The 12784-nt window shown below is 39.3% G+C and overlaps 1 protein-coding gene across 3 annotated transcripts in view; it reads left to right on the top strand.

Annotated features, from left to right (window-relative positions):
• ankfn1a (ankyrin repeat and fibronectin type III domain containing 1a) overlaps positions 1-12784 on the top strand; it is an 88359-nt gene that overhangs the window by 46507 nt on the left and 29068 nt on the right. For all 3 annotated transcript variants that reach the window (XM_057826053.1, XM_057826052.1, XM_057826055.1), the window contains 5 exons: positions 4092-4286; positions 4457-4570; positions 4848-4945; positions 5013-5103; positions 9793-9900. In XM_057826053.1, the coding sequence (XP_057682036.1) occupies positions 4092-4286; positions 4457-4570; positions 4848-4945; positions 5013-5103; positions 9793-9900 (606 nt within the window). The remainder of the gene's footprint in view (positions 1-4091; positions 4287-4456; positions 4571-4847; positions 4946-5012; positions 5104-9792; positions 9901-12784) is intronic.

Here is a 12784-nt window from a genome sequence, read left to right as displayed (position 1 = left end):
AGTATGGGGGTGGGTCAGTGATGCTGTTGGGCTGTTTCGCTTCCAAAGGCTTGTGGGCAAAAGGGGGTTGTACAAAGTATTAACACCAGGGGTGCTAATAATTGTGACACACAGTATTTGATGTCAAATAATTATTTCTTTATGTGGGAGTTTTTTCCCCACTGAATAAATGCACTTGTATTTAAGGTTTGATTTTTCTTTTTTTCGCGGTTTTTCACTCATCGCGAGTCGCGACGTGTTCTGGTCCCCATTAACCGCAAAAAATGGAGGATCACTTTAATTGTATTTTTCTGTTCTTTCAATTTCATTTGTATTTCCACAGTATATTTGGAGTGACCATTTGCAAAAATCTTATTGCTGAGGGGACTTTGAACTCACCTAAGTTGTTAAAAATGTTTACCTCAGAGTTTGTTTGCACTTTTAAAGAAAAAGTTTTTTTGTTTTGTTTTGTTTTTTTAAATGGCTAAAAACACACTTACGCTCAGAACCTTAAGATTTAAATCATACAGTTTTAAATTTAGCAGGACAGTTGTTAATTTTGTTCTGGTATTTTTTTGTATTAAAAATACAATAATATAATATTTTTCCATGTACTTAAAATTAATTAAATTAATTAATTTGAAAATCCCCTTTTACATACAAAAAAATAATTTAAGGGCCGGCCGGCAGAGTCTAAGGTGCCCCTTATTTTATTTATTCAGGGCGGTGGCAACCCCAGCTGCAGGTGGCCATGCAGTAACATGGCGTCTTCATGGTCACAGAAAATTGATACACAAATTATTTTTCAATTTTCAATGACTGGGCAATAATAAAGGTGAATGAATCTACATTATCAGTCAGTCAGAAAACGTTATTTTTCCTGAAAAATAAGACGCATCACTCTGTAAGCCAATGAGGTCAAAATGTGGGTTGAAAAGAAGTAGATGCTCATAGAGTGGAAGTGTTTGTGTTTTGAGTCTTTTATTTCAAAATAAAAAAAAACATTTACTATTTTTAATATTATTCTTGAATTAGTTTGATATCACATATAGTATATTATTTTTCTGGAGTGACATAATCCCATGTAGTGCTTTGCCACCAGTTTGTATCATCAATAGTTTCAGCAATTATAAACCTTTTTGTGGGTCGCCAATTATATGCGAATTTTCTCTGTATTGACATAAGAGTAAAATGAGTTAAGATTTTGGTCATAGAAACAGTAAGTCAAGGTGCCACTGTTCTGTGTTTGTTGGAGAGAAGGCGGGTTGGAAGGTTGACAGTGGCAACTTTTTGTAGGCCGGGCCTGCTGCGTGACTCTTACCGAAAAGCCTTAACCAGGTTTGTCATTTAATGGTTGAAATTTTCCAACGACGCGTGTAACGGCGGGGCCGTCGAGGCTAAATGATTTATTGTGCCGCCGGCCGCTCTCCAAACAAGCCGGCGGCACTCTGCTCCGGGCAGGAGGTGCAATCTCGTTCTTGGAAACAAACACACAGTCAACATTGACGCTGTTTTCCCTCCTGGGGCCTGCTGCTCTGTTTATGTCATTCCTCAAGTGCCAAGTAATTCAGTCAGCTGACGTACACGCACGCAACCTGGTCGTGCGTGTGTTAGAGTGGGAGACGTCCATTTGAACTGGAACGGCGTGGCAGATCACGTGTCGGTGCTATTGACGACGATAGACGTTTAATTATTTTGACTGAGAGGCAAAAAATGGCGGCCAATGAGTTAAGTGCATCCACCAGCATGCTGCAATGGAAGCTAGGGCTGCCACAAATATTTATGGCAAGGGCGTAGGTTTACATAGGTACGGTAGGGGCATAATACCACCAACCTTTCAGAATGCTTAAATTGTCCTCAACAACTTTTAGGCAACCTTTTTTGCATTATATAATGAGTTGAATTCCAGTATATATGTAATTAAGATTGTCATCCCATATTTCTCAAGAATACAATTGCCCCTACTAAAGAATTGACCCTACTATTAGTAACACACACTATTATTAACACACCGACAACATTCCACCTCTTCCGCCCCACTTTGAAGAAGAGTGATATTAGAAGGCTTTTTTTTTCGGCCAGCAGCAGCCACCACTGTAAGTAATGTAAAAAGACGTGAATGTTTGGAGGGAGGGAACGCACCACTTATTTTGCTACTGAAAGTCCAACCTGCATTAGAGTTGGCATAACATTAAACTGTGTGAACTTGCAAACCTGCAAAACTCAAGTAGAAAGCTGCTTAGAGAGGTGTCCTTCCTCACCTGTTTTCTACTGTTAACGTTAATTAAACTGTAAGAAATGTAGTGAACAGAGGTTTACCCTCTTCTCTATTTTAAGTTTTATTTTATTTATGTGGTCTTAAAGCAGCCCAAAGTTTAAATTTTTTGTTGAGTTTGGCTGTGCTTGTGGACAACAGCAGTATTTTACCTGAATAAAGGCTCCTTTTTTATATATTTTTGTTTTCCCTGAATAGGAAGTTTTTAGAAGACAAAGATATTAACAAGTTTGTATTTATTGTGTATGTTAATATAAATTATGTTCAAATATTGCTATTTAAATTTGCTAATACAATTCTGATATTTATTGTACTATATCTTATAGTTTTTGAAAACATTTTAAAGGTTTGAATCGAACAGTGTTTCACCTGAATCAATACACATGAAAGTTCGTATAAGTCAATACAGATTTATTTGCCCTGACCCCCGTTCACCCAATCTGTTTGGTCTTATTAATGTCCCGTCCCCATGCAGCAAAAAGTGTACATGCATGTTATGCTGTTATATCGTCCCTACCAATGTTGAGACCAAACCTACGCCCTTGATTTAAGGTATTTTGGTAGTCAAATAATCACCAGGTTTTTTTTTCAAATGAATTGACTAATCACATTTTTTCCTGTTATTTGTTTAATATCTTGGCTGTAAATGTGCATTGCAACCAAAAATTACGCACTGAGAAAGTTTGGAATGTTAACACGATGTACTGTAACTATTTACTGTAACTGTGTCAATGTTTTCAAAAGCAGGTGTTTGGAAACATCTCATTTTGATTACCGTAATTACCAGATTAATTAGTCTGTCTTCAGTGAAGACGTCAGAAAACAGAGACTATACACAGGTAGTCCCCGGTTTACGAACGAGTTCCGTTCCTGCGCTGGCGATGTACCCCAGATTTCCGTCTAAATTGGAATTAACCCTTTAAATCTCTCAAAACACCCTTTAAATGAAAAAAAACTATCCAAAAACATGTTTTGTACGTCATTTTACTGTCCTCGTCAAGACGGTGGAGCTACGTCCTAGCTAGACATTGAGCTAAGCTCCGAAATGACAATATCAGACATCCGTGTGGTTTGCTGACTTTATTTAGCTGCTCATGACATCAACATCAGCAGAATGAACTTAAAATAAAAAAAATTTAACCAGTCTCATCTTCGATAACAGTGATTTAAATTCACAATTACAAGTAGCTGCTGATACAGCAATAACAAACGGTTAGCATGTATCAGCGTCCGCCCATCATCCAAAAAAAATCACATAAACTTGCCCCAAAACGCTCAATAAACAGTACAAAAGGGGTTATATACAGCCGTCGCCTCTGGATGCTTCACAAGCAACAAATGTGCGCGCAGGCTGTCACCTCTGTCACTCGGCTGCTGTGTGAGTGTGTGGGGTGGGCGCATCTGTACATGTGCTCGCTTCCTGTTCTACGCTTCCTGCGCCAAAATAAAAGCATACATCACAAAACAAAAGGCAGCATTTAAATTTCGGGCGTCGTGAAGTCGAAATTGCATAAGTCGGGTCCGTCATAACCTGGGGACTACCAGCATATTTTTTATTAAAGGAATGGGGGGAAAAAATAATAAATGGATGGGGAAAAAGTTGTGGATCTTTTTAAGCGGTGTGGTATCGGTACAGTATCGGCGTTACCTGCTGTGTATCTGAATTGATATCGGGCAGAAGAAAATGGTATCGGAACTATTTTTAGCAAAAAGTTCTTTTAAGGGGTTGAAAATGTTTCCATGTTATGGATAAATAATATATAATAAAAAATTGACAGAAAAAGCTAACTGTTGGCTAGCTAAGTGTTTGTGTTATCAATCTGTATGTCCGATGCAGTCGTAACCACGGAGAGTCGTGAGGCACACCTGGTCGCACTGGTAGCTGAGGCGGAGCAGCGTGCCGCAGATCTGTGCGCGCGGGCGCAGAGAGACGGCCTGTCGCTGGAGGCCTGCCACAAGGACAAGCAACTGAGGGCCTGGGAGTGGAGGTGCAAGCTGTACAAGCGCATGAAGAGTGGATTTCAGCAAGCACGTGAGATAAAGCTAAAGTCTATAAAGTCTATTTCAGATACATCAAGTTAGGACATTTTAATTTAATTGTAGCCCTAAAATAGATTAAGGTGAGCACAAAATGTTAAACTGTGGTCATGAAATCTGTTAATGATTGGGAAATGCAGTAAGTAACATGATGTTGGTGTCCAGGTACCCCAGAGGCTCCCACGCTGGTCCGTCTGAGCGTGAGCAGTAGCTCCACGCTTACCGTCACATTTCAAGAACCACACAATCTCAACTCTACCGTCGTGACCAAGTACAGAGGTACAGAGAGTCACTCGTGTCATGCCTCTTATAGAATATCGTTATGGGCCTTGACTATTTGCCCCCTTGGGTCAAATATGGGAGTTTACAAATTAATAATGACAATGCTGAGATTGTTTTTTTAAAAAGTGTGGACAGTTAGTGGCTTTGAGCCATCGTTGGCCAATTAGCCCGGAGTAAACCCATCAGAAGGTTAATGACCACCTCATCATCTGAGAGGGGAACTATTGATTTAAGAATCAAAAGACAAATGAATCATTAGCGTCTGTGTCTGCAGTGGAGTGGAGCTGCTTGAAGGATTTCTCACTGCTCGCTGGAGAGATGCTTCTGGAGAACCTGCAGACCCTCAGATGCACCATCAGTAACCTCACAACGGTAGAGAACTCTTCACTCTTAAATCATTGTAGACGTTTGCACTGACCATTTGATGTTTGTACCGCAGGGTCGTCTGTACTATGTGCGAGTGTCGGCCTACAATATGAAGGGTTGGGGCCCCCCCGCATGCTCCTTGCCGCCGTCTGCTGCTCCTTCCAGTAGGTTCATCCTCACACTTCACCTACTTCATGAATTCTAAATAAGGATAAATACCTTTATATGCTTACTTTTGCATGTGTGTCTGTGTGTCAGCATTTTTGTATGTTTCTGTATATTGTGTGTCCGTGTGTTTTTGTCTGCGTCTGCCAGTAGCGCAAAGGGACCTACTGTGTGGGCGTATGTTTTTGCACTCCACTAATGTCCAAGTGGAACAGATGTAAAGAGGACTGTGAGCAAGCGCCAGCACACCCACCTCAGGGATACTCACTAAACACATTGCTACATAAGCATACACACACAATCAACCCACTCGACTGAACTGCATTAATTAAGAGATTTTCTTCATTAAGCTGTCAACTTTTTCCACTTAAAATATAATATTCTCTGTGCTCTGCCTCATCACCTTGGCATGATAGCATACTGTATATGCGTAGGTGGGTGGGTAGCATGGAGAGACTGTTGGTTGGTAGATTAGGTAGGTTTATTATTGGTTGTTAAATACTTGGTAGTTGGTATTGTGTTCACATCATACGTCTTGTTTCATAATTCAGGGGTCTTAAACTTGCAGCCCGGGGTCCAGTGCCTGCGGGGCAATATTTTTCAGCCGCCTACTTGATATCAAATTGTAGTTTTAGTGTGGTGCTAGCTTATTTTGCCATGGGCAATTAAAATATAAATAATTTCAAAGATAACATTGATTCCAAAAAAGTTTTAAAGAATAATTTAAGACATTTAAAAGTAGTCATCCAAGACAAAAGAATTAAGAACATAAATTGAAATAAAAAGCCAGATAGAATAGAAATTATACTCAATAAAAAAAAGTGTTGTTTTTTTTTTTAATGAAAAATGAACAAGTGAATAAAATGAATAATAGCACTTTATTGGACAGTGGGTTTATAAGAATGTCATAAAACCTTCATAATTATGACATGACACTGTCATGAGCATTAATGAATGCTTATAACAGGTCTCATCAAGTGTCAGTGTACTATGTCACTTTTGAATGGATGTAAAAGATGCAGACTGGACATAAATGGAGTTAGTGGCATAATTTCCCGGATGACACGTAATTACATCTGTCATAAGCATTCATTAAATGGTAAATGTGGAGTAGTTTTATAGTGCATTTATCTACATTGTTACAATAATGTGTTTTACACATTTACCCTGTCACGCACACATTCACACACCAATGGTGCTGCTGCCATGCAAGGCACTGCCAACCCATTAAGGTTCAGTGCCTTGCCTAAGGGCACTTCGACAGTGGGCAGTCGTAGCTGGGAATCAAACCGCTGACCCTCCAGTCCCAGAACAACTTGAGCTACCAACTTTGCCACGGCCGCTTGCTCATGACAGTGTCATGTCATAATTATGATGGGTCTTATGACAATCTTATGAACCCACTATCAAATTAAGTGTTCCCAAATTACTTATATGGCAGAAAACACTCAAGTGACTTGAAGTTCCGCTCAGAGACCCCCAATTTGGCCAAATTTTTGTGATACATGTGCATGTGTGATCATCATTGGAAAGCTTAAAATTTTAATTTTCTGGGGGGGGGTTTGAACAGGAAGGACATCATTAAAAAAAAAAGTTTAAACCCTCTCAAACCCTAAATCGAGGTGAAAGCATGAGAGAGAGCATAAATTAAGACACCACGATTTTAACGAGATATTGTCGCGTACTCACCTTGTTTCGAACAAAAAACTATGTGTAGCATGTCTCACCGAGTGTCAAGACACAGCTGTGAATGGCCACAGCCGGACTTTTGGGGGATTTCATGGGTGAAACACATTAATACAACAAGGGTCGCAGTGCAATCTTTCGTTTTCAAAGATTTTCCCTTTGAAATGTTGGTTTTGTTTTTTTTTTCAATTTTTCTTTGTTTGGATCGATTATTTATCATCTAAAATACCAGGGAAAGTGCGACAGTAACAAAAAAAATATAATTAAGCGATAGTTATGAGGTTGATATCCGTGACCTATTTTCAGACAAATAGATTAAATTATTATTAATTAAAATACGCACGTGAATAATTTTAGAAAGTTGTTTTTTTTACTAAATATTAGACATCAATTAATGATTCTAAGATAAAAACATAGACATTTTGAATAATAAATATAATTACTTACCTTCTTTTTATAGCTGGGTTGAAAAATAAGTGGTTGCGCTGTGTCTGTAAACTGGGGTCCCTGGGGTAAAACAGACAAATTAAAAATAGTCCGGGGGCATAATGCGTCATGAAACACAGCAGTTCTTTTGGCTTAAAATACAGCAGTATATTTTAAAGAGGGGTGCGAGAGCAGAAACTGCTTTTTCAGCCTTGTCTGTGTTTTCCGCCGTATACAGTGGGGCAAATGAGTATTTAGTCAACCACTAATTGTTCAAGTTCTCCTACTTGAAAACGTTACAGAGGCTTGTAATTGTCAACATGCGTAAACCTCAACCATGAGAGACAGAATCTGGAAAAAAAAAGGAAAATCACATTGTTTGATTTTTAAAGAATTTATTTGCAAATCTTGGTGGAAAATAAGTATTTGGTCAATACCAAAAGTTCATCTCAATACTTATGTTATGTATGTATGTTATGTACGCTTTGTTGGCAATAATGGAGGCCAAATGTTTTCTGTAACTCTGCACAAGCTTTTCACACACTGTTGCTGGTATTTTGGCCCATTACTCCATGCAGATCTTCTCTAGAGCAATGATGTTTTGTGGCTGTTGTTCACAGACTTTCAACTCCCTCCACAGATTTTCTATAAGGTTGAGATCTGGAGACTGGCTAGGCCACTCCAGGACCTTGAAATGCTTCTTACGAAGCCACTCCTTTGTTGCCCTGGCTGTGTGTTTCGGATCATTGTCATGCTGAAAGACCCAGCCACTTCTCATCTTTAATGCCCTTGTTGATGGAAGGAGATTTTCACTCAAAATCTCTCGATACATGGCCCCATTCATTCTTTACTTTACACAGATCAGTTGTCCTGGTCCCTTTGCAGAAAAACAGCCTCAAAGCATGATGTTTCCACCCCCATGCTTCACAGTGTGTATGGTGTTCTTTGGATGCTATTCAGTATTCTTTCTCCTCCAAACACGGGAACCTATGTTTCTACCAAAAAGTTCTTTTTTGGTTTCATCTGCCCATAACACATTCTCCCAGTCCTCTTCTGGATCATCCAAATGCTCTCTAGTGAACCGCAGATGGGCCTGGACTTGTACTTTCCTCAGCAGGGAGACGCGTCTGGCAGTGCAGGATTTGAGTCCCTGGCGGCGCATTGCGTTATTGAAAGTAGCCTTTGTTACTGTGGTCCCAGCTCTCTGTAGGTCATTCACTAGGTCCCCCCCGTGTGGTTCTGGGATTTTTGCTCACCGTTCTTGTTATCATTCTGACGCCACGGGGTGAGATCTTGCATGGAGCCCCAGATCGAGGGAGATTATCCGTGGTCTTGTATGTCTTCCATTTTCTAATAATTGCTCCCACTGTTGATTTCTTTACACCAAGCGTTTTACCTATTGCAGATTCAGTCTTCCCAGTCTGGTGCAGGTCTACAATTTTGTCTCTGGGTTGCTTTGACAGCTCTTTGGTCTTGGCCATAGTGGAGTTTGGAGTGTGACTGACTGAGTTTGTGGACGGGTGTCTTTTATCCATATAATGAGTTAAAACAGGTGCCATTAATACAGGTAACGTGTGGAGCCTCGTTAGACAGCCAGAAATCTTGCTTGTTTGTAGCTGACTAAATACTTATTTTCCACTCTAATTTGGAAATAAATTCTTTAAAAATCAAACAATGTGATTTTTCTGTTTTTTTCCCCACATTCTGTCTGTCATGGTTGAGGTTTATCCATGTTGACAATTACAGGCCTCTCAAATCTTTTCAAGTTGGGCAAACTTGCACAACTGGTGGTTGACTAAATACTTATTTGCCCCACTGTATATATATATATACTGTAGGTATATATATATATATATATATATATATATATATATATATTTATTTTTATTTTTTATTTTTTTTAATGGTGGCCCACGTGTATTTTGCTCACGGATTTTTTTTTTTTTTTTTTTTGTCTTGTGGCGTTACACAGCCTAAGCTAATGATACTTTTGGTGGTGCTTTACCAACAATTTAGCCAGTGTGAACTAGCAATTTTAGCCCATTTTTTGAGGGAATGTGTGATAAAGCTTCTGCACCCCTCCAATACATTGAGTTTGAAACCCCTGTTCTAATTAGTGAAATACAATGGCTTACTGTAACTCTTTGGCTGCTATTGATGGTGGTAGAGAAATAGATCCGCTCTAAAACTCTAACCGCACAGTAACTTTGCCATAATACCCGCTCAAGTTGGTTTGGCCGTGTATCGCCGTCTATGGATTCGAAACTTGATCATTAAATGCCCGCCATGCTAATGGATACTGATGTCTGTCTCCATCAATGGCCATGAAAGAGTTCAAAATGAATCTCATAACATCGTATTGTAAAAGCAGAATTACGCATTTTCCGTTTAACTGGACCACATTCATCTTGCACGTTTTCTTTGATGATCTCGAAGTGTCATAAAATGAGCAAATATTTGCTTGCTTTTTCCAAGACGTTGATTTACTGACCGTGTGGATGAAGTCGTCTCACGTCTGTGTCTGCGCTGTATGCTTGACTGTCTTTGATGTTTTTCCTTTTTTGTTTTCCCTTCAGATTGGCGAGAATGTGACGGGCGAGAGCCCAGGAGGCGCAGCCACGTCGAGGGTATGGAGCGCCTGCTGCAGCAAGTCAGGGCAACGCATTCGCACTACTGCTGCGGAGGTGAGCACGACCCACCAACTGCTCAGCTTATGAGTTTTTTCAGTTGCAAGCTGTCATTTGGGAGTGTGTTTGTGGATAATATACATATTATATAGAGTATATACATATAGAGTCATCTGTCATAAACAGCCGTTCGCACTCACATGAAAAATTTTCACCAGCCGAGTTGGAGCGATGCCCGAGGCTCCGGCAGCTTTTCCAACAGGCCATTGAAAAGCGCACACACACGCAGACGCACGCGAACATAGGCTGCTATGTGAGCCAGAAAGGGAGCCTTTAAAAGGTCTCTATGATTTCTGAGCTGCGGGGAGGCTAACTGGCTTTGACAAGTGGATAATATGACAAGAGTTCACCAGGGACCTACTGTGCAGTCACTTTGAATAAATAAAGAAATGAGTTTGCGTTGGAGTGAGAAGTGAAAAAACACCATTGCGCTTGATTAACGAGACAGAGGCGCGAAGGCGTTTATTTCGTTGACAACTGCTTCACTTTGTTCTCCTCGGTGACACTTGTTGGGCCTCGGAACAGGGGGCGTGCTCGTGTGTGGGAGGCCATGGCTTGTTTCATCTCTTGGTCAAAGCAAGGGTGTGGAAATTTCAGTGTCTTGCGAGCATGCTTTGAATTTGTGTGTTTCACTGAGCGTACTTTGCTGCAATAAATGGGCCAAGCAATGGTTTGTATCTCAAAAAACCTTTAAGCTTAAGACTCGTCAAGTCAAGCTACTTCTGTGTATATATTTAAGGACAAGGGGCAAGTCAATTTGAAGGTGCAAACCTGCAATTTCAGGCCATTTTCACAGGGAGCTTTGTGAGGGGAATGCACAAAGTACTTTCCATATTCAGTTACTTGTATTTTTCAGCCTGTGTCGCTGACAAAAAAAAAAAAAAAGACATCGAAATGTGTTGTGAATGCTGAGAGATGTTTCCAAAGTGAGGAGTCGTTGGCACCATAACAGTCCACAGACCCATGAAAATTGATTGAAAAACTTGGAAAACCTTTATTATTTGTATTGTTAGTGCAGATACAATGAAATTAGGGTGTAACTCCCAACATTGTGTTTACAAAATTCACTAGAAGACAGTACTCATAATTACAAAAAAAGGTCAACCATAGCAGTAAGACCTGACTAACAGAAAATATATGCTAACTACAGGCGTGCGAAATTTCCGATTCTTAAATTCTTCGCGATTCGGCCGTGGAAGATTTGAGAGCGATTTACAAACATCCTAATTCCGATTATTGAATCATACCAGGTAAAGTGGAACTAAAACACAGTCAGCGCGGTCTTCGGGATGCAATGAGGAACGGACCGAGAGTAAATGTCATGTTTAACTCATGCCGCTATGTAAAAAAACAATAATACCTGACTGCGGCCGACAGCTGCTACAAACAACGCTCAGTTGCCAGTTGCTACAAACATACGGCCACATACGGCTACAGTAGATATCACATACCGTAATGGCCCGAATATAAGACATTGTTTTGTGCATTGAAATAACACTGAAAAAGTGGGGGTCGTCTTGTATTTGGGGTCTAGACATTATACCCATTCACGACGCTAGATGGCGCCAGATATCATCGAAGCAAATGCTGAACTTGAGGAGTAATGTTCTGTCATGACAGATCTCAGCTACTCTCAAGTTTAACCAGTTTACATTATTTTATTGCAATGTTTTTCCGTATTCAGATTTGTTTCAAGACTACAGTTACAGTAAGTCACTTTGATGGTTAATGCAGTTATTGCAATTTTGTTGTTTTATCACAATAGATTGGTTTATTTACATTTCAAAAACCAGAAGCCATTCATTTATGAATGTGATTGCACTTTAGTTAACATATTTAAATGTTCAGATATTAAGATTTGAATGAGGCAAAATAACATGCTTTTTCTCTCAAATATATTGTTATAATCATTTGTTTCAGATGTACTGTAATTTCTGTATAAAAATTTGGGGTTCAAAAGTCTTTTTTTCAAACTTGAGGGGGTCGTCTTATAATCAGGGCCGTCTTATATTCGGGCCAATACGGTATATGTAGAACTAGATGCAAAATGACAGACGGCGGCAGCGTTAGAACATGTATAGAGAACTAAATGCGAAATGACAGACTTGCCGGCGTTAGTAAACAGCCGCCATCTTAAAGCAGTAGACTTTTCTAGAAGGCTCTGTTGTAACAAACCTAATTAACTTTTTATCTAAAATACTCCCAAATCGGCAAAATCTTGACTTGAATCTATTTAAATGATGACACAGTTTTAAAACTTTGACATGTCGAAAGTAGACAGAAGCGAAATTATGGAATAACGGGAGCAATTTTAACAACTTTAACGGTTGATTCACAATATTAAATTAATGGAATGTAGTTTAAAGCTGCTGATACAGAATGGGGACTTGAGTATTTTACTGTTTTTAACTGTTAACCCTTTAACACCTAAGCCTATTTTGGCCGAATTTGCATGCATTTGATGTTGCCTTTATATTTCAAAGAAAAAATAGTTTACAATGGCCAAGTTTGGTCCCTTTTTTCAGGACACCTTGAACTTCATGTCCAAACTGTTGTTTTCTTCACTGACCAATTTTAATCCACATTTTGGACCCAAAAAGACAAAAAAATCCCAAAATCTTTTTTCAAAATTTGTAATGTTGACGTCCCACTGACAACCAAAAATGCTCCACCAACCGTTTTGAAGCTTGATCATATTTATTCAACTTGTTAGGATAAACATTCAATAGAAAAAAATAAGATTGAATAGTTTTATGTTTGACAATTCAACCCAAACAGCAAGTATGGTCATAGGCGTTTTTGGCCTTTACACATACTATGGTCAAAACAGGTTATATACAGTGCAAAATAGTGAGAAAAAAATTATATATATCATCTAACA

The sequence above is a fragment of the Corythoichthys intestinalis genome, chromosome 21 (assembly GCF_030265065.1).
Source record: "Corythoichthys intestinalis isolate RoL2023-P3 chromosome 21, ASM3026506v1, whole genome shotgun sequence".
NCBI classification, from domain to species: domain Eukaryota; kingdom Metazoa; phylum Chordata; class Actinopteri; order Syngnathiformes; family Syngnathidae; genus Corythoichthys; species Corythoichthys intestinalis.
Note: the sequence above shows the minus strand (reverse complement) of the source record. Positions and strands in the feature narration are given on the sequence as shown.